The sequence below is a fragment of the Aspergillus flavus genome, chromosome 7 (assembly GCF_009017415.1).
Source record: "Aspergillus flavus chromosome 7, complete sequence".
Lineage (NCBI taxonomy): Eukaryota > Fungi > Ascomycota > Eurotiomycetes > Eurotiales > Aspergillaceae > Aspergillus > Aspergillus flavus.
Window position 1 is genome coordinate 1,317,312 of NC_092404.1, and position 18,649 is coordinate 1,335,960.

General features: G+C 48.0%; 7 protein-coding genes across 7 annotated transcripts; 3 read left to right on the forward strand and 4 right to left on the reverse strand.

Annotated features, from left to right (window-relative positions):
- Positions 1–1,030: 1,030 nt before the first annotated feature.
- On the reverse strand, positions 1,031–3,692 carry F9C07_2229522 (polynucleotide 5'-hydroxyl-kinase grc3; the record flags this gene model as incomplete). The annotated part of the gene is made up of 4 exons (XM_041294640.1): positions 1,031–2,647; positions 2,701–3,139; positions 3,194–3,599; positions 3,659–3,692. The coding sequence occupies 4 exons, from the start codon at positions 3,690–3,692 to the stop codon at positions 1,031–1,033; spliced, it is 2,496 nt and encodes an 831-aa protein (XP_041150214.1).
- Positions 3,693–4,113: 421 nt separating this feature from the next.
- Positions 4,114–5,093, forward strand: F9C07_5649 (DNA-directed RNA polymerase I subunit RPA34.5-domain-containing protein; the record flags this gene model as incomplete). The annotated part of the gene is made up of 2 exons (XM_041294628.2): positions 4,114–4,286; positions 4,340–5,093. The coding sequence occupies 2 exons, from the start codon at positions 4,114–4,116 to the stop codon at positions 5,091–5,093; spliced, it is 927 nt and encodes a 308-aa protein (XP_041150215.2).
- Positions 5,094–6,603: 1,510 nt separating this feature from the next.
- On the forward strand, positions 6,604–10,859 carry F9C07_2063324 (UDP-glucuronosyl and UDP-glucosyl transferase; the record flags this gene model as incomplete). The annotated part of the gene is made up of 3 exons (XM_041294629.2): positions 6,604–7,899; positions 7,950–10,535; positions 10,587–10,859. 3 exons carry the CDS (start codon positions 6,604–6,606, stop codon positions 10,857–10,859), a joined length of 4,155 nt encoding a protein of 1,384 aa, XP_041150216.2.
- A 613-nt stretch (positions 10,860–11,472) lies between these two features.
- Positions 11,473–12,332, reverse strand: F9C07_2103548 (molecular chaperone Prefoldin, subunit 3; the record flags this gene model as incomplete). The annotated part of the gene is made up of 3 exons (XM_041294641.1): positions 11,473–11,592; positions 11,694–12,165; positions 12,313–12,332. 3 exons carry the CDS (start codon positions 12,330–12,332, stop codon positions 11,473–11,475), a joined length of 612 nt encoding a protein of 203 aa, XP_041150217.1.
- A 109-nt stretch (positions 12,333–12,441) lies between these two features.
- Positions 12,442–13,408, reverse strand: F9C07_2280827 (uncharacterized protein; the record flags this gene model as incomplete). The annotated part of the gene is made up of 2 exons (XM_041294642.2): positions 12,442–13,047; positions 13,098–13,408. The coding sequence occupies 2 exons, from the start codon at positions 13,406–13,408 to the stop codon at positions 12,921–12,923; spliced, it is 438 nt and encodes a 145-aa protein (XP_041150218.2). The 3' UTR covers positions 12,442–12,920.
- Positions 13,409–15,225: 1,817 nt separating this feature from the next.
- On the forward strand, positions 15,226–17,719 carry F9C07_2210367 (fungal-specific transcription factor domain protein; the record flags this gene model as incomplete). Its single annotated transcript, XM_071509653.1, has 7 exons — positions 15,226–15,470; positions 15,540–16,406; positions 16,454–16,520; positions 16,569–16,761; positions 16,813–16,987; positions 17,034–17,183; positions 17,218–17,719. The coding sequence occupies exons 1-7, from the start codon at positions 15,325–15,327 to the stop codon at positions 17,717–17,719; spliced, it is 2,100 nt and encodes a 699-aa protein (XP_071366971.1). The 5' UTR covers positions 15,226–15,324.
- An 81-nt stretch (positions 17,720–17,800) lies between these two features.
- On the reverse strand, positions 17,801–18,250 carry F9C07_2063930 (NADH dehydrogenase iron-sulfur protein 7; the record flags this gene model as incomplete). Its single annotated transcript, XM_041287181.2, has 1 exon — positions 17,801–18,250. A coding segment is annotated over one exon (450 nt), but the record flags the coding sequence as incomplete, so codon positions are not given.
- Positions 18,251–18,649: the final 399 nt, after the last annotated feature.

Consider the following 18,649-nt stretch of genomic DNA (forward strand, 5'->3'; position numbering starts at 1 on the left):
TCGGTCGAATGTCACCTGGAAGTATGTACCCAGTATAGTATACATACTCATAGTACGTAATTATATTGATCCTCAACTCAGTACTACTATGTACATACTCCGTAGATATGTAACAACAACAACAAACCCCAGCATTCCAAAATTCCCTCGACCCGAAACGATCCCCATACTCGGACCGATTCCGGCTCATCCATGAGTACATTTTAACTAGAATAGGCAGCTCAAGTGAGACATGCATGCGCTGGAGATTTAAGAGTCAAGACCACGAAAAATAAGCAACAAGCAAAATGCAGCGTTCTAGACTGGACTGACATGGATTATTTGTTGTTTATTTGTCTCGTGCTGCTTCGCCATTAGGTAACTTAACCTCTTTGCTCCATAAATTGTGGGAATCCACATTTGAGCGATTTTCTGCGCTGTCTCCCCTGCAGTAGTTCATCTCTTTGCGCCCCCGGTGGATCGGGTTACAGGATTAGTGTTGGATACGTATATGTTTTCGTGTTTGTGTTTGTTTATAATTGTTTTTTTTTTTTTTTTTTTTTTCTTGTAGAAGTAGTCTGAGCTGAGGGTGGTTTTATTTTTATTGTTTTTATTTTTGGTACTGGTGTTGGTGTTGGTGTTGCTTGGTGGGTATTGGGTTATCTGTATGCATGGTGATGGTGTAACCTTTTGCTCGTATATATGGGTGATTTTCGCGGTCTTGGCTGCAGCATCCGATGTCATGGGTTTTGTTTAAGAGGACAATCCTAGTCGCGAGGTCATGGGGATGGTTGGCCTTTTTTTTTCTTTTTCTTTTTCTTTTATTTTTTTGTTTCGTGGTGTGGATTTGTTTAGTTGGGTTTTAGTTTTCCACTGTGGCTGGCTGGCCGGCGATGATCGTTCCTCGTTGTCAAGTAGATACATACATACATGATTTTGGGTATACAGTGATGAGTGTTGTTTGAGTCTACATGAAATTAACCACACATATACATACTCCTCGCATCGTAGACGCTGACTAGGGAGGAGATTATCAACGCGGCTGCATGAACTACCAGTCTCCTTCGCTATCGCTGCCGGGGTATGCCTTCTTGCGCAGCTTCCACAGGGATTTCTCCCGCTGCGCGGCCTCTCGTTGATGGCCGCTGTTGTCTTCAATTACCGTCATCCAGGGTACGTTGCTGGCCCGTCGTATCCGGTCCCGAAGGATGGCAGACACCCGGGCTTGCTGCTCTGGTTCGATAATGCTGTCCTCTTTGTCGGTGGTGGCTTCGTTCTTCTTGAGCTTCTCGAGGGACTCCCGATAGCGTCTCTCTTCGGCGCGCGCGGCGTAGTAATCTTCGCTGATGGCCCAGTTGGGGTTGTCGAGCTGGCCTCGGACGAGGACGATGCCGTGGCCTTGTTCGAGGGCGTCGCGGATCGCGGATCCCGCAATGGGGGTGACTAGTTCCAGTCGTTGCGAGGAGACGTCTATGGAGCGTACAAGAGCTAAACCTAAGCAGCGAGATGCTTTCGGATCGAGAGGGTTACTGCTGCCTGATCCCACGAAGAGGTAGGGTAAGTTCTCGGTAGGTGTCCGAACGATGTTTGCATCAATGAATGGGTTAATAGGGTCCTGCAAAGGAACTCCCTCCATCGGTGTATCGGTGGAATCGTCCATGGTGACATCTGCATCTATGGGTTGGGCAGGGTGATTGATTGTTAGACCGGGGCCATCATTTTGGCCTAGAATCGCTTGGGGTGACTCCACGGCGACGACGGCGACAATAGACCCGTCCAGAACCTCCTGGAGCAGATCAGGGTCGATCTGAGAGCCCATGACCATTACGCCCTTGATACCCTGTTTCGGTCCGGCGTAGTGAACGTGGAATGGTCTTGTGCGGGAGATTGGCTTCTCTAGCCACAGCGGGTTGCTGATTTCGGTGGGGCGAGTCATGTGGAAGTAGGACTGCATTTGCATGGAGCGTAGCTGTGCGCTGGACCGACTTACGAAATCAGTTGGCTGGGATGGGAGAATGGTCAGAGGGGCCATGGCTTCTTGAGCTGCCTGACCGAGAGGCATCACGACCTCTGTGGGGCCTTTCTCGCTCATGTATACGACGTCGGACAAGCCAAGGGATCTAACGAGCCATGTCGCAACTTCTAAGCCGAGTCCGAAGATCCATCCTGGATAGTTGATGATCAGCGGGCATTGGGGGTAGCTTGCCAGCAAGGCACGGTAGCGATCCATGAGGTCCATGGCAGCGAGCACGTAGTGGTCGGGGTCCTCTTTAGGTGACGTCGCACCGATGTGGTGGGCTCTGATGATGGTTCCCTCCTGGGAACTATCTAACGATGGGTGGGAGAATGGGGGGCCGAAGACGGGTGACCGGAGATGCGCCAGATACACTTGTCCCATGGGAGAAAATTCTGGCTGGCCGGGATCAAGATCAAGGAAGGCCACGCCATCAGTGTTACAGTAATTCGTTTCAGTCTGGGGTGCCGGGCTGAGCAAATGGTTTAGAAGATATCGACTGAAGGTGGATTTTCCAGAAGCTTTGGGGCCACAGATCAGTGCCTTTAATCGACCTCCTCGCTGAGATAGCGATTTGATAGCTGAGCTCCATTGCTTCTCAAGATGCAATGGCCGGAGATGCCGTTTGAAGGAATCGTCTGCAGACGTGTACAGCTACAAGATGTCAGATTCAGTGACCTGATATCAGGGTAACGAGCTTAACTTACGACAGAGAACGTCCTCTTAGCGGAAGACGGGGCAGTTCTGAGCGTTAGTTTGTCCGCTGAAGTATTTTTGCCATTCCATATCCGTCGATATAGAGGAGACAAATCCCTGAGGCGATATATACCGCTATGGCATGACTTGACTTCAATTTCTGCCGCCCCGTCAACCCCAGATACACACTTGATCACTGGTAATGAGTGTGTAGACGGAGCGTAAACTCGGTAGAGCCGTGGTGAGGGGTGTAACTTCGCACCCATGACACTAACGACACCGCGCTTCACCCACAGGTCGTAATGACCGAGTAACACCAGACTCATCTTCTCCTTTATCCGGACACACAGTGTATGTTCATCGCTGTAAATTATATTGCTCTTGTTCAAACGAGTTTTGGATAGAGGAAACTCCTGGATAGGCGCGGAAGTATCAGCGGGAGATTCGTAACTATAGATCATTAGTGTCTATGTTCCATGCATCAGCTAGTACCTCTACACTTACCCATCAACATCACCTCTAAGAGGAGCGATTCCGGCATCATTCTCTCCCACAATTGGATTTTGCTCCTCGGATTCTTCGTCTGAAGAAGACTGGTCCTCTTGTTCCTGCGGAGAGCTACGAACAGGCAATTGTTCGGTATATTCAGCCGAAAGTGTTTTCTCCTTTTTCTCAATCAGTTTATCAACTTTCAAGCTCTCAGCTTTCCGTTTCGAGGATCGCGTTGTCCGTCCTTGGGGTTCTCCGCTGGCAGGCGGGGTTGGCGCCGCTTGTTCTGGCGAACGCCGTGCTTTCTTCGACGGTGGCTCCTGCACTGATTCGGCTTGCGAAGGCTTCGCTACAGCTATCGCAGCCTGCATTTGCTGCTGACGAGCCTTACGCGCCGCAACTGCGCTCATTGGGGCCGGTGCTAGAAAGTCATGTCAGTAGACTCCTTCAATGAAACCTGGAAAGTATGGCGTTGCGCACCGGCCGCCTGTTGCTTTTCCGCCTTTCTCTTCATCTTTTATAAAATCCCGATGAGAATGACTAGATTTCTAAGTCATTCGTCAGCGCCGTAAAGACTGGGAAAACGATGTTGGCGGCACTTTTTTAGAAGATCATATCGGACCGCGGACTTTGATGGTGGTCCGTGCTTCGCGGAGCAGAAAAAAAAAGGTTATCGCTCCGACAAGAACTACGTCGGTACTCTCTCAATTCTTGAGGAAATTCTACTCTGCGGCCGTTATTTCAATACAATCGCTAATCCCACCAGTGAAATATCCAGTTTTGGTTCCCAAAATTCCCAGTCGTCTTGCGGAAATCGACTTTTGCTCTGTAAGGCTTGGCGTTCCGCATCGCAAGCTCCAATTTTTTTTTTTCTTTTTGCTCCGCAATCTTTCGCATTAACGAACATACTGTTCAGACATCCTGCGAAAGACACAATGGCCCCCAAGTCGAAAGAAGCAGTCGCCTCAGACAGTGAGAGCAGTCGCTCTAATTCTCCTGAAGTAGCGGAGAAAGCGGAGGTTTCCTCGAGTTCGGAGTCGGAGAACAGCTCCAACGAGAGCGATAGCGATAATGACAGCGTTGCCTCCGAGACGCAGGGCAAGAAGAAGTGAGCATTAATTCTGCACTACAGTGGTTTCAAATCTAATTCACTATACATAGGTCCTCTAAGTTCTCTTCCCAAGCACCTCAGCCCTACCGGGCACCCTCTGGTTTCAAAGCCGCGAAGAAACAGTCGCCCCCCTCATCTAGCACTACCTCCCTTCTTTCCAATCTCCGCAGCAAACAAGTGTATCACATCACCGCTCCTGAGTTTCTGCCTCTGTCCAAGGTGAAGGAGATCTCGCTGAGCAAGATCATGAAGGGCGAGCCAGTCATGAAGCACGAAGGTGTGGAGTACGGAATTCCAGCGGAGAGTATAAACCAGGGCGATATGGGCGGGAAGGCACTTCTTTTGTACGACTCGAAATCTCAAACATATTACACTACGTCGACCAACGATATCCGGAGCTATCATGTCCAAGAGTTGATCAACCTCCCTGAAAGATCCGAGGAAAATGACACGGTGTTGGAAGCAGCCAAGGAACAGATCAAGCCTCCAAGGAAGCAGCCTAAGCATCTCAAGATGCGTTTCCGACCCGTTGGAAGCGAGCAAGGACCACCGGAGACCATTGGAAGCAGCTCCGAGGAGTCGGAGGGGGAGCAGCCGACATTCAAGATGCCCAAGGAATCGCGCAAAGAGAAGGAAGAGAAGAAACGAAAGCACCACCAGACAGATGGGGAAGGTAGCCAGCCCAGTGCTGAGCCGCGGAAGAAATCCAGGAAAGAGGATGGAGTGGAGAAGGCCGAGAAGTCGAAGAAGTCGAGTAAGAGCAAGGAAGAGAAGAAGCGCAAGAAATCCGAAAAGTCTGCCTGAGAGTAATCCTATGAATCCGGATTGTGCTTGTTTCATTTTTCACCAAAAGTTGAATGGTATTTGCTTTGCATGAAGGCGTGATGATACCTGCAATGGCCTCGGGCTTTACGGTTTCCTTTATTACCTCTAGTTTTCTTTTCCGTCTATTCTTTACCCTGTTAGCCCTGCAGCATTTGTACATAAGGTCAAAATGTAGAATCTCTGTTGTTCGAGTATTATTTGGTAAATTTGTCCTAGAACACATGTATCTTTAGGGACTCGAGAGACCACCACATGTAAGGGGTGGAAGAGTAAGAACCTGCGGAGTAGAAAGGAGACGAGAACTTAGGTATCATGTTTAGCGATTATAAGTAGTATTATGACTCTCAATTATTTCCATGGATAACCATATCTGTAGAAGGAGCATCATAATCCGTAGAGTTCAATAAAGTGACTACAGATGGAGTAGGCTGATCCAGGCTACCTTGAGGGTTGATAATTTAAGTCAAGAGGCCCACCAAGGAGTGTCGATCAACCCGAGCCTATTTCTCCAATTAAGCATAGCCACTAAACCTCAATTATGGGGCCTCGTGAACTAATTTAGTCGCCCGACTGTCACTGATCCATTGAATGTAATAATACTACCCAGGGTTGGATGAACCCCTGAATTCACAGGGTTGATTATTACCTCTAAAAGTCAAGGCGGATGAGTATATCGTAAACTATGAATTATTAAGGTACCTCACGGGTACTTTATAGTATTGTTGTTGGCAGTCTTTCTTGACCGCATCTCCATTTACTCTAAAGTAATTTACCGACAGATCGGATCCTAAGTTAGAGGATGACATAATCCACCCATGGACTGACTGTTATTGGTCCATCCGGGGACCCCAATCACATGCACCGAGTTTGATTGGCTCTCCGGTACTTGAGGAACAGCTGATATGAACGAGTGACGCCAGACTCCAAACTCCGGACTCCCATGCTTCCTTCCCTTCGTGCCTAGAATTTACCTGCATCTCGTACGCTAGTCGACCGCTTCTGCTCCTCTCATTCTTTAGTCGCTGGTCCCCAGTTCGATTACCATGTCTCTCTCTTCGTGATGACTCACAACTTCCCTCGTGTCCTGCTTTGATGGCTCCCTTCTCCGTTCTACACGGGCCGTTGATACCATTTTAAACGGCGCTTATCGGCTCACGGACAAAAGACGTTTTGGGTACTTCCCTTGCTTTTTCTTTCTTTTCTTTTCCCATGTTCTCTGCCTCATTTCCTGTAGCCCCTTTCTTTCCGTTTGTTTGCCCTGTCCTGAAAAATATAGACAGCGAACTGATGACATGGCTAACCTAAGGTCATCTGTCGGCATAGCTCCTTCCGCCTTTGTCACTCGCGCGGACAACTCACTCCCTTGACGGAAGGGAGTGCATCATACTTGTGACCATCACTTCCCGCGTGCTCGCAGTCCTGTTTAACATCCTAATCCTTGCTTCTTTGCCGTCGTTTACGCTCTTTTATTTTCTTGTCTCCGATCTAGATGCCCAACATGAAACCTCTCCTCGAAGACGCAAAACGGCGAGTCGACCGTAGGCTGAGTGCAAGCAGACAATCAATCTCCTCTAGCCGCATATTTTCCAGTGCCTTTCCGGATCGCTTGAAAGACGATCATGATGCCCAAGTTGACTATACCGCACCACCTCGTGGAGCCGGCTCCCGAGACGGTCAGCTGCCGTATATGCACCAGTCCATATTTTCAATGATTGCTGCCGTCGGCTCCAAATCTGATTTCCATGCACGGTTTGATGAATCGAGTGATAGCGAGGGAGAGGCGGAGGGACAAACCCAGAAGCAACCTGGAAAAGCTTCATTGTCGAATAAGAAGAAATTCCCCCTATCGCCTACTCTCAAGCCTCAAAGTACCTTGGAAGGAAGAGGGCGTCGCCATCGAAGGTCAATATCTGACAACAAACTACTGCGATCTTTGAAGCCAAGTCCTAAGAGTAGTAAAGGTACAGAAACAACTGTACAAACTGAGCCTCCGACGAGTGATGAAATGTCTCCGCTTGCTTCTCCTAGGCGCGCACGCAGTGCCACTCCTCGCGCGGCTCCCATCCTCAGTCGTATGCTTGAAGCGGAGGCTCTTTTGGACAAAAAGCAATCAGCAGATCAACCTTCATCATCTACCAAGGGGGAGACTGATGGCACATCTGAACAGTCTTGTGCATCTCCGCTTTCTCTCCGACTGAAGGAGATGTTTGGGTTTGAAATGCCAGAAAAAGTACTTATGGAATATGCTTGCTCCCTATTACAAAACATTCTTCTTCAAGGGTACATGTACGTCACGGAGGGGCATATATGCTTCTACGCATACCTGCCCAGAAAGTCTGCGGTTACTATAAGGTCGGGATATCTTCATAAACGAGGCCGGAAGAATCCAAAGTACAACCGGTACTGGTTTTCACTGAAAGGGGACGTTCTATCGTATTATACGGATCCGTCCAGTCTTTATTTTCCTAGTGGCCATGTTGATCTCCGATATGGAATTTCTGCTTCTTTGACCGAGCAAAAGGACAAAGATAAGGAAGTACGAGATTTCCAAGTCACTACAGATCAGCGAACATATTATTTCAGAGCGGATAGCTCTGCTAGCGCGAAAGAATGGGTCAAAGCCTTGCAAAAGGTTATCTTCCGAGCTCACAATGAGGGTGACAGTGTCAAGATTTCCTTCCCCATTGAGAGCATAATAGATATTGAGGAGAGCCCTATTACCGACCTTGCTGAGACATTCAAAATCCGGGTGGTTGAGAGCGATGAATCATATGCCATTGATGAGGTACGTCTTTCTTGAGCGAATACCACATTGTCACTAAACTGGGGGTCTAGTATTACTTTTCATTCTTCGAATCTGGCCGGGACGCATATAATTTTGTGAAAGGGTTGATCAGTGAGGGCCCGATGAAAACGTCCCAGCTTTTACCACCTCCATCCGAGCAAACAAGCCCCGCAACTCGCGCCCGTGGGCCCCGGAACAGATGGTCGTTGAATAGTGATTTGAGTCAATCTCGAGGGAATGGAATTTTCAAAACGCAACGGAAACGGAGTGCAAGCACCGGCCAAACTAACTCTGGCCCCGATGGAATCGGAATGTCTCCCCGACAGCGGGATTTGTCGGACTCCTTTGTTAACTCTTTCGAGCAAGCAACAGACGCTTCAGCAGTTCTGCAGTCGATGATTGATACGACGGAATCTGCCAGCCAGATCTTAAATCGAAGTGATGTTTTTCAATCCCCTACAATCCACACCTTGCGACAACGGCATCCCAGTGGAGACAGAACAGGCCGTCGGCTTTCAGACGGAACGGCACGGTCAACGCATCCCAATGCTGCCGATGCGAACAGAAATGGGCAGGAAATGCAGTATGCTAGCAGTGATTCCGACCAGGGCACACAGCACCCATCTAAGGTGAACTCATCTGCGCCAACCTTGAATGAACTGGTCAAAGCTGGTGCTTATCCCCTTCAGCGCGCCGCCGGATTCGCGGAGTATCTGAGAAGCCGGTCGAGGCAAATGAGTAATCTTTTGGCAAGCGAATCAATGGGTTACATTGAGAAAGTCTCCGGGATGTGGGCCGGTGGCCGCAGACATTATGGAGAAACCGAAGGCGTGCTACCAGATGATCAGGATGTTGATCCTGAAGACAAGGAAGATGGTGTTAAACATGGAGATCGTTTTCGTGCCCATTTCGCCCTGCCGTCAACCGAAAGGCTGCAAGCCACATATTACGCATATCTGCATCGTGTTCTCCCGCTTTATGGGAAAATATATATTAGTCAGAAAAAGCTTTGCTTTCGTAGTCTCATTCCGGGAACACGCACCAAGCTGATATTACCACTCAAAGACATTGAAAATGTCGAGAAAGAGAAGGGCTTTCGCTTCGGCTACCAGGGGCTAGTCATCATCATTCGTGGACATGAAGAGTTGTTCTTCGAATTCAATACGGCAGACGCTCGAGATGATTGTGCTGTCACAGTACACCAAAGCCTCGAGTCTATGAGGTTCTTGGTAGAGTCTGGCCTGCTAGCAGAACAGGAAAAAGACGAGATCGAATCGGCTCAGGCAGAGCATCGCATGCTACAGGAAGCCAGGTTAGATGGAGCTGGCGAGCACGACTCTCATGCATCTGTGAATGAGTCATCGGAGCTTCATCCTATTTTTGATGACCCTCGTGCTTCGATTATCAACTTCAAGCCCTCCGAGTCATTGCGCATCACATGCCTTACCATCGGCTCGCGGGGTGACGTGCAGCCCTATATTGCCCTGTGTAAAGGATTGTTAGCAGAAGGCCATAAGCCTAAAATTGCAACCCATGCAGAGTTCGAACCATGGGTGAGGCAGCATGGTATTGACTTTGCCCCAGTTGATGGTGATCCTGCAGAGCTCATGAGAATATGCGTTGAGAATGGAATGTTTACATATTCATTCTTGAAAGAGGCGTCTACTAAGTTTCGAGGATGGATTGACGACCTTCTATCCTCGGCATGGGCTAGTTGTCAGGACAGTGATCTTCTTATTGAATCTCCCAGTGCAATGGCTGGCATTCATATCGCTGAGGCACTCAGAATACCCTATTTCCGTGCCTTTACGATGCCGTGGTCTAGAACAAGAGCATACCCGCATGCCTTCGCTGTCCCGGAGAATAAGATGGGCGGTGCCTACAACTACATCACATATGTTATGTTCGACACTGTCTTCTGGAAAGCCATTGCGGGACAGGTGAATCGTTGGAGAAAGAAGCAGCTCGGACTAAAGGCGACCACTCTCGATAAGATGCAGCCGAACAAGGTTCCCTTCCTTTATAACTATTCTCCTTCTGTGGTGGCCCCTCCATTGGACTATCCGGACTGGATACGTATAACAGGATATTGGTTCTTAAGTGAGGGGGGCAATTGGACTCCTCCAACAGACCTGCTAGACTTCATCCACCGTGCCCGCAGTGATGGCAAAAAGATTGTCTATATTGGGTTCGGGTCTATCGTCGTGTCTGACCCCTCGGCTCTGACACGAACTGTGGTGGAATCCGTCCTAAAGGCCGACGTCCGTTGTATCCTGTCGAAGGGATGGTCAGATCGACTTGGAGATCCTGCCAGTGCCAAGGTCGAGATTCCCTTACCGCCGGAGATCTTCCAAATTCAAGCAGCGCCACATGATTGGCTTTTTTCCCAGATCGACGCAGCGGCACACCATGGTGGTGCTGGAACTACCGGAGCGAGCCTTCGGGCAGGTGTTCCTACCATCGTTAAGCCGTTCTTTGGTGACCAGTTCTTCTTTGGCACACGCGTCGAAGATTTGGGCGTGGGTATCTGTATGAAGAAGTTGAACGTAAGCGTGTTTTCGCGGGCTCTGTGGGAGGCTACTCACAGCGAGAGAATGATCGTGAAAGCCCGAGAGCTAGGTGCACAGATACGGAGCGTAAGTCTCCGAATATCCTTCGTCATGGTGCGTTAGCTAACATTAAACCAGGAAAACGGGGTGGATACGGCTATTCAGGCAATATATCGTGACCTTGAGTACGCCAAAACACTGGCTCGACAGCGCTCGATTGTCTCGTCCACTCCATTCTCCCCAACACCATCGGCTAAGACCACGGCCGAGCAGGAAGAGGATGACGTGGATGACAGTGAGGAGTGGACGTTCGTCGGTGACGACACAGAAATCGATGTTTCGAGACGGCTGCGCGACCGAGCAGTATCTGATGCTGATATGCTACCCGAACCAGTGACAAGCGCATCTTAGGCGGACTTATCGACTTACCTTGCGATGTTACCATCACTACCTGTGAGGAACCTTTTCTTAACAGCTCATGATTCATGATTCTACTTATCTCTTCGCTATGGATGTTACTTTGGGTGCCCGCTTGACTTCTGCTTGAACTCTTATTATATCTTTCCATTATATTCTTAGTGTTTTCTTTTTCGAACAGATCGCATGGATTTAGATGGTTTACGAGGGTCTCACCTCATTCATTTCCTTTCCCCCTTTGCGTTAACATTTTACGTGATGACTGATGATTGTTTGGGCGGTGATATACGCATGAAGCTCCCTCAATTAGCCCTTCCCTGGCTATGATGGCGGCATCGACCTATATTAATTCCTTTTTGTCCATTCTGAGATAGACTGGTATAATGGCTCGGCGCAGGAAGCTTAGTTTGTGCATTATTTTATCCAGTTCATAATCGAACCCATAGGACTAATAGAGAGCAAGGATTGCTTATATCTACACCGATCAAGGCAGCACTTTTGTTTCATCCCAACCCTCACTAGGATATACGCAACCCGAGTAAATGAAAAATCTTTTCTAGGTAAGCCAGACAAAGTCATTAAAAAGACAGAATCATGAAAATGAGCTTTAAGCACCCGAAGGACCCTTTGCCGTATCATCATCTTCGTCGCCCTTCCCGTCCGCCTTGTCTTTTCGACGCTGCACGACGTCCCAGTTATACACACGAGCGGTAGCAACCTCCATCGTCTGCGACCAGTTAGCACCGAGCCACACATATATAACTCTAAGGCACCGGAACAGCGGATATATAGAGAGTGGGAAATGAACGGGAAAGAGGAGATGCATACCGTAATCTGCTCCCTCAAAAACTCCAAATCCTCATCACAATTCGCCAGACTCAACTCCGCCGTAGACAACTTCTCCGTCAACATAGTCTCCGCCTCCCCAATCGGATAAGCCAACATAACATTCGCCCCGAGCCAAAGATACACCTCCTCCGTGTCCGCAGGGTCGACCGTCGCACGCGCATAGAGCGTATCGTTCAATTCGAAGTTCGTCTCCAGCGGGTCGGCGTTATTATCGCGGCGCATCTTAAGAAACTTGACCATTTCCAGCGTCTTCTTGATATCCGGAATCTTTTCACGGAGGCCAGCCGCCCGTCGTTGTGTGTTTACTTCCATAAATTGGTATTTGGAGATCATCTCTTGGAAGGAGCGGAGTGTGGGCTCGACGTCTGCGCGCGTCGAGACGTAGTCGGTTACATTGTCGACGAAGGGAGCGACGGGGATACCGCGCGGGTTGGTCTCGGGGTTTATTGTTCTAAGTTTTTAGCGGTTAATTAATTATTTATGTAGTTGATTTGCGGTGGTGGTTTTGGGCTTGGGGTTTTGGAGTGGGATGGTGGAGGGGTTATGATTTCGCCGGGGAGTTTTGGTTTCTCGTGGATTTTTGGGCGTCGTGACGTACGGGGTTTTCTTGTCTGCCATTGTGGCATGCCAGACTGGGACCAGTCTGTATGGGAGAAGAGGGGGAGGAAAGAAAGAGGGAAACGAGGAATAAAACGTCGAATGATAGTAGCGTTATCTTTGATGAAGCCGTAAACGCTGAAAGGTTCATGTGGGGGAGCATCTTGCCTATTCGGGAAAGGTGGCAGTACTGAACTGTATTCGCGGTAAGCTTCCTGGTTGCTTTTAGGGCTGAGCTTTAGTAAACCATACAACTCTGGATTTTGCTTTATTAACAGGAATACAGTTTTAATTGACATTTTTGCTATTCGAGTTTCTACTGTTAGTATCCTTGGGTGGTCTGTAGCGGAATCTACTGGGAGATCACTTCGGAATGATATACTACGTAGGTACGGAGTATACTCAGATGTTGGCCTGGTACCCATGCAATAGAATTTATCGCAAGCAGTAGCTACTCAAATACTATTTAAATTAAAATCTAGATTGGAAGCTATATTAAGATGCAAAATTTTTATCAGCAATATTGCTCACTGTCCTTTCGCAAAGCCTCCATTTCACAAGAGACAGTCAAGGTATCCCAGTAGTATGGCAACTAGACATAGCTGTAACCTACAGATCAATCTCATTTGACGGCCTTGCCACATTAGCCCTCCAGTGGTGAGTATTGATAGGATCCTTCCGGTACAGGTTAAGCTCGAAGAACTTGTTGTGCAGGGTGCACCTGAAGTTCTTGTAACTACAGCCTATCAGCAATTGCCTTTCACAGTTAGCACAATATAAACCTACGAGTTCAACTTCTCGAAGTTCTTCTCAATGAGCCACTGCTCACTCACTTCGATGAGCTCTACACTAGAGAGGTCTCGGCGTGGAATGAAGTATCTTCTGCTCTTCAATGGGCCGTAGTTCACTTGCTTTACCAACTGTACTGCGTATTCTGGTACGGGTGATGGAGTATCGCAATCGGAGGAGACTTCGCTCGTCACGGTCAAGCGAGCCCATACCAGAAATTCGTTGAATTTGCTCTCCTGATCCAAACCTTGCGGCCGGTAAGGAGTATTGTGCGAGCAGCAGGAGATGGAGGTAGGGGTTAAAGCCATTTTGTAGGGCACTGGCAAGTTTAGATAGTATGCCTGAGAAACGCCACGGGAATATATAGAGAGGATATGAAGCAGTGTATTCTTTATCTGGTAGGATACTATAACTTATAGCACATTGTATGAGAAGTACTTCTGTCAGAGAGGATGAGGACGGAAATGCTTTCCGCTATACTAAATCAACCAGACCCTATCGTTTTTGAGGCCACCCGGAGTCCTACAGTTGTTCGATGCATTCCTGATGTCTTTTTGCATCTTTTCGCATGATAGTTGACCCAATGAATGTTATACAATCTGAGGCCTACTGTTGATCCCCACTAAGGTTGGTATAGTATGTGCAATACTAGTAGATGCATAAGCCCCAACTAATGAAACATCCCCGTTTTGAGGCCTACCATAGCCACACCAACCTGAGGCATCCACCAAGCCTGGTTAAATATTGCTGCTTTGCCCTTAATCTCCTGAGCTTCTTTCTTTCTTTTTCCTCTCCAGGGCAGTGGTACTGCCACTCGTCCGCTCTTTACTCAACATGTTTTTGATTCTAACTTCTCGCAAAATAGTTCTGTTGTGCTCTTTCTCCCCTTCCCACCTTGCGCATCTACGTGGAATCATTTCCTCTTGTTCCACGTAGCTTGATCTATCCTGCAATCCAGGCTCAGGTTGCCCCTTGTTGGAGGAATCATCTGTGAAGAGAACATATAACCCTTAACCTTCTGTACCCGGAGTTTCTACTCTTATACCGAGTCCCAGATCAGATAGCGTAGGTCGGCCACCACAGGTATTAAACTCTTATCACACAGCACCTTACGGAACTGTCGACCCTCGCTGGCTCGATACTGCTGACCGGACGGGTCCGGAGGCACTGCCCGAGTCAGATGATTCTCTCCATCACTTGAGCCAAGACACTCCACCACAGGATCTTGATCAAACTCAGCATTGGGAAGGAGAGTCTGCAGATACACATAACAGTTTCGAGTCGCCGCAATTCATTTTTGAACCACGTTCGCCCGAGACACAACATATAGTACCTGAGTTACCCTCGGATCTCTCAATTTCAGGACAAGATACATCCTCTGCCAATCAATCGAGTGATTCTACCTCACAGTCGTTCCCGTGTGACCGGTGTGATCGTGTCTTTGACAAAAGACATCTACTCAAGTAAGTGGCATTCATAAGCTGCAGGCGGATTTCTGAGCTGTATTCTAATTTTGAACAGTAAACACAAGACTTCCGTTCACGATCGCCCTCACAAGTGTGACGTAGCAGGCTGTCCCCGAACAGAGGGGTTTCAATTCAAGAAAGATCTCAGACGGCATTACAACACTGTCCACGGGGGAGGAAGTTCCAAGGATTATTACTGCAAGTATCGCTGGTGCTCCGCTTCCAAGCCACAACGTGAGCGCAAGGGAAAGCCGAGAATGCGGTATGACAACTATCTGCGACATATGAAACAACACCCTAGTTTTGGACAGTGATTTAAATTGAGAGATCATCTTAGAGAGCTGATGTGTTAGAATGTCAGAAGGGGTTCAACTTATTGGACTAAGCTCCAACTGACCAAGTGGCTAGCATTAACACGGTAGTTTAAAGGGTATATGATAATTGTGTAGTAGGGCACCTGATAGATAATTATAAGTATGATGATAGGTCAACTACATGAATTATTGCCAGACATTAGCACTACGACCCATTCAGATTCATATTCCAGTGATGACTCATGATGATATATGCCAGTCCCATGTTTATACCCTTCCATGATGAGGAAAGTCTATTCACTGCCTTCCTGTCTACAGCGATAGTATATGCCGTTTCGGAAATATTCGGGCGGTCACAAGGTCTGCTCCGAGGCTGCCCGAATTCATCTGACTTGATGGGAACAATCCACATCGTCTGCACTATCCAAAATCCACCAATCCACGATGCCCACTGTCAAGACTAAATGCAAAGTCGCCTGTAAATCGTGTAACTTGCGACGAGTCAAGTGTGATCGGACTGAGGAAAGACCATGCTCATATTGCCAACTAGCAGGGCAAGAATGCCAGCCCATTGCTTCGAGACGTGGAAAGTATGTTTGCCTGTCCCACTTCACCTGTGCAAATAAAATAGGAATGGACAGTAGGCTGAAATGACCCAGGTACAAACGAAATCATGATAAAAACACTGATACTCGGCCGGCACCTCGTCGGTCGTCAAGAAATCAGCAAAATGAACGCAACCCTAATAGTGCCGTATCAGGCGAATCAAGGTCAGATTCCATCATCATTAACACCAGTAACCCCAGCTTTGGCAGTAGGAATACTACTGCTGAAGCACGGCCGTGTGGGCCATCCAATTTTCAGTCAAACGCCTCAACACCAAGACAAGGCTATCGAAATTCATCGACAAGCTCAGACAGTAAAGTGGTATACTACGGTGACTCCTTCAACCTTGATTATATGTTGCATGAAATGGGAGACCCTTTAGGCGCTTCCCGTAATGGTCGCACTTGGGAGGATGCGCTTGAGCACTTATACTTCAGTCAGCTAGGGCAATCAACAAAAACACAGATAGAAGAGCATTCTCGAAACCAGCGTCTGCAGCTGAGAGACATTGGTGCACTTAAAAGTTTCGAAAAAAATGTCAGTGACGACTTAATCAGGATTTTCTTTGAGATGTGCTACCCTCAGTGCCCTATATTTGACCGAGCGGACTTTCAGCATAACTACGAGGCTGGGAGGGTGTCACCACTGGTTTTGCAAGCTGTGTTCTTCCTGGCCCTCAATCATTGCAGTGAAGAACTCTATAAGCGTGCTGGCTTTGCAAATAGATATTTGGCAACATTTACATGTTATCAGCGAGCGAAAACTTTGTACGACACCAACTACGAATCTGACGCTATAGCGACTCTTCAAGCGGTTTATTTGTTGTCATTCTGGTGGGGAAGCCCGATGGAACAGAAGGATATGTGGCATTGGACTGGCATCGCATGTAATCGAGCACAGTCCCTGGGATTGCATCAAAGGTTGGTCATTTATGGCTGATGCTGTGAGCTGGCTGACACTTCCCAAGGAAAACTTATGTGGGGTTAAGTGAGAGAAACAGAAAGCTATGGAGGAGGATTTGGTGGACTATTTACGTATGAAACCCTGGGTCAAGCTATGGCATCGCTGACTTAGTTATCTAGGTACATGATATCTCTGTAACAATCATGCTGGGACGAACTCCGCACATCAACGACGCGTACTGCAGTGTGGAGATGTTAGGCGAAGATGACTTCGAAATATCAGATGATGACTTGATCAACCCTGATCTGTTTCGAGAACCGACACGTCAAAGCCGGCTTTACTTTATCTACTTAGCAGAACTGTATTCGCGAAGTATGGCTACCCAGTTATGTTCTCGACTAAATTCTTGCTGACACTGCAAAGCAAGTAACTGCTGGCTAAATATAGCTGGGGCAAAGTTCAATGAGTCGTTAGCTCTCAAAAGCCTGGACGATCTTACGTCGTGGAAAGCGTCCCTTCCAAGAGAATTGAAGCATCGAGAATCCACAGTTTCTGTGGAAGATGGCCTTTGGGCCACCCTGGTCAATCTAAGTTACTTGTAAGAAGCATCCGCCTCGAAGAAAATACCTCTAACAAACCTTTAGCACCGTGCAGATTTTAATACGCCGGAACGGCTTTAATGATCCGGACAGGATGAAAGTCGGGTCATTTGTGTTTGAAGCAGCCGTGCAAATCGTGCGAATATTGGAAGACCTTGTATCATCACAACTTCTTCCTTTTGCATTAATGCGCAGGTATGTTCTTCCCCTGCACGTTCACATTGTTGAGGGATATTCACAAACCAAGTGCGCCGGCTGTTTTCGCGGCTATCTCTGTCCAAATTGCGAATATGCGCGGATGCCCATCCCATGTAGTCGATGTTTCGAAGCATAGAGCTCGACTCTGTATGATGATCATAAACAAGCTACAAGACCACTCACCTCCACTCCTGTGGTACTATCGCCTTTTTGTACGGCTATTGCGTAGTATGGGTTGCGAGATCCCCGATGAAGAAAGTCGAGAAGCTTCACACCACTCGGATCAGCGTCTACATGGGCTGCAATCACCTACGGCTGACTTTCTCTACAACCACCGATTTGAGAATGGTTCGCATGAGATTGGTCCTAATGATATCTCCAACGATTCATTGACCGGCAATGCAGCACTTTGTGACTTTAGCCTGTCTGGGATGACAGCATCATTTGTGTTCTCCAGCTTTCTCAACAGCGACTTAATTGATGGGACATCTCCGGATCTTGGAAACCACAGCCTCGATCCTTCGCTTCTATAAAACGTGGAAATAGCCTCTCAACCGGTTGAAAGAACACTACAACACACGACTATAACAAACTTCATACAAACCAAACCCATCTCACCTCCGATACCACATCCTCGTCACCTTCGTCCTCCTAATCTTCTTCTGCAGCTGAAAAATTGCATACATCAAAGCCTCCGGCGTCGGCGGACACCCGGGCACATAAATATCCACCGGAACCACCCGATCAACACCCCTAACCACACTATAACTATAATAATAGTATCCACCCCCATTAGCACAGCTCCCCATACTAATCACCCACTTCGGATCCGGCATCTGATCGTATAATTGCCTCAACGCCGGTGCCATCTTGTTAGTCACCGTTCCCGCAACAATCATGACGTCGGCTTGGCGGGGCGAGGCCCGGAAGATGATTCCCAGACGGTCTTGGTCGTATCGTGGCATGGAGACATGCATCATTTCGATGCCACAGCAGGCGAGGGCGAAGGTGAGAGGCCAGAGGGAACCTTGGCGGGCCCAGTTGATGAGTTGGTCGGTTGTTGTTCTGTGTATGTGGTTTAGCTAGCTATGCTGGGATGGTCTAGATAGATGGGGATCGTACAGGAAATATTCGAGTTTACCGTTATCTTCTTTTTTGTTCGTGGTAATGCCTTGTTCTTGGCTTGGGAGCTTAGGGACGGTGTGTGGATTCCAGGTTGAGGATTGTCGGGTTTGTTTGAGCTTGAATGATAGGGGTGTTAATGTTCCTTGGGTTAAAGGGATGTATGCAAAAGCATGTTTCCATGTTTGTAGTCTCAGAATTTGAGTCCTCATCGTTGTGGTTGTTGTGGTCCACATGGTCAACCTCTGTTGTCAGCGAAGTAAGAATGATGTCCCAGGAAAAAAATAGAGAAAAAAAGAAAGAACGTAAATGAACATAATTTTTTTTCATTGAAGAGGTTA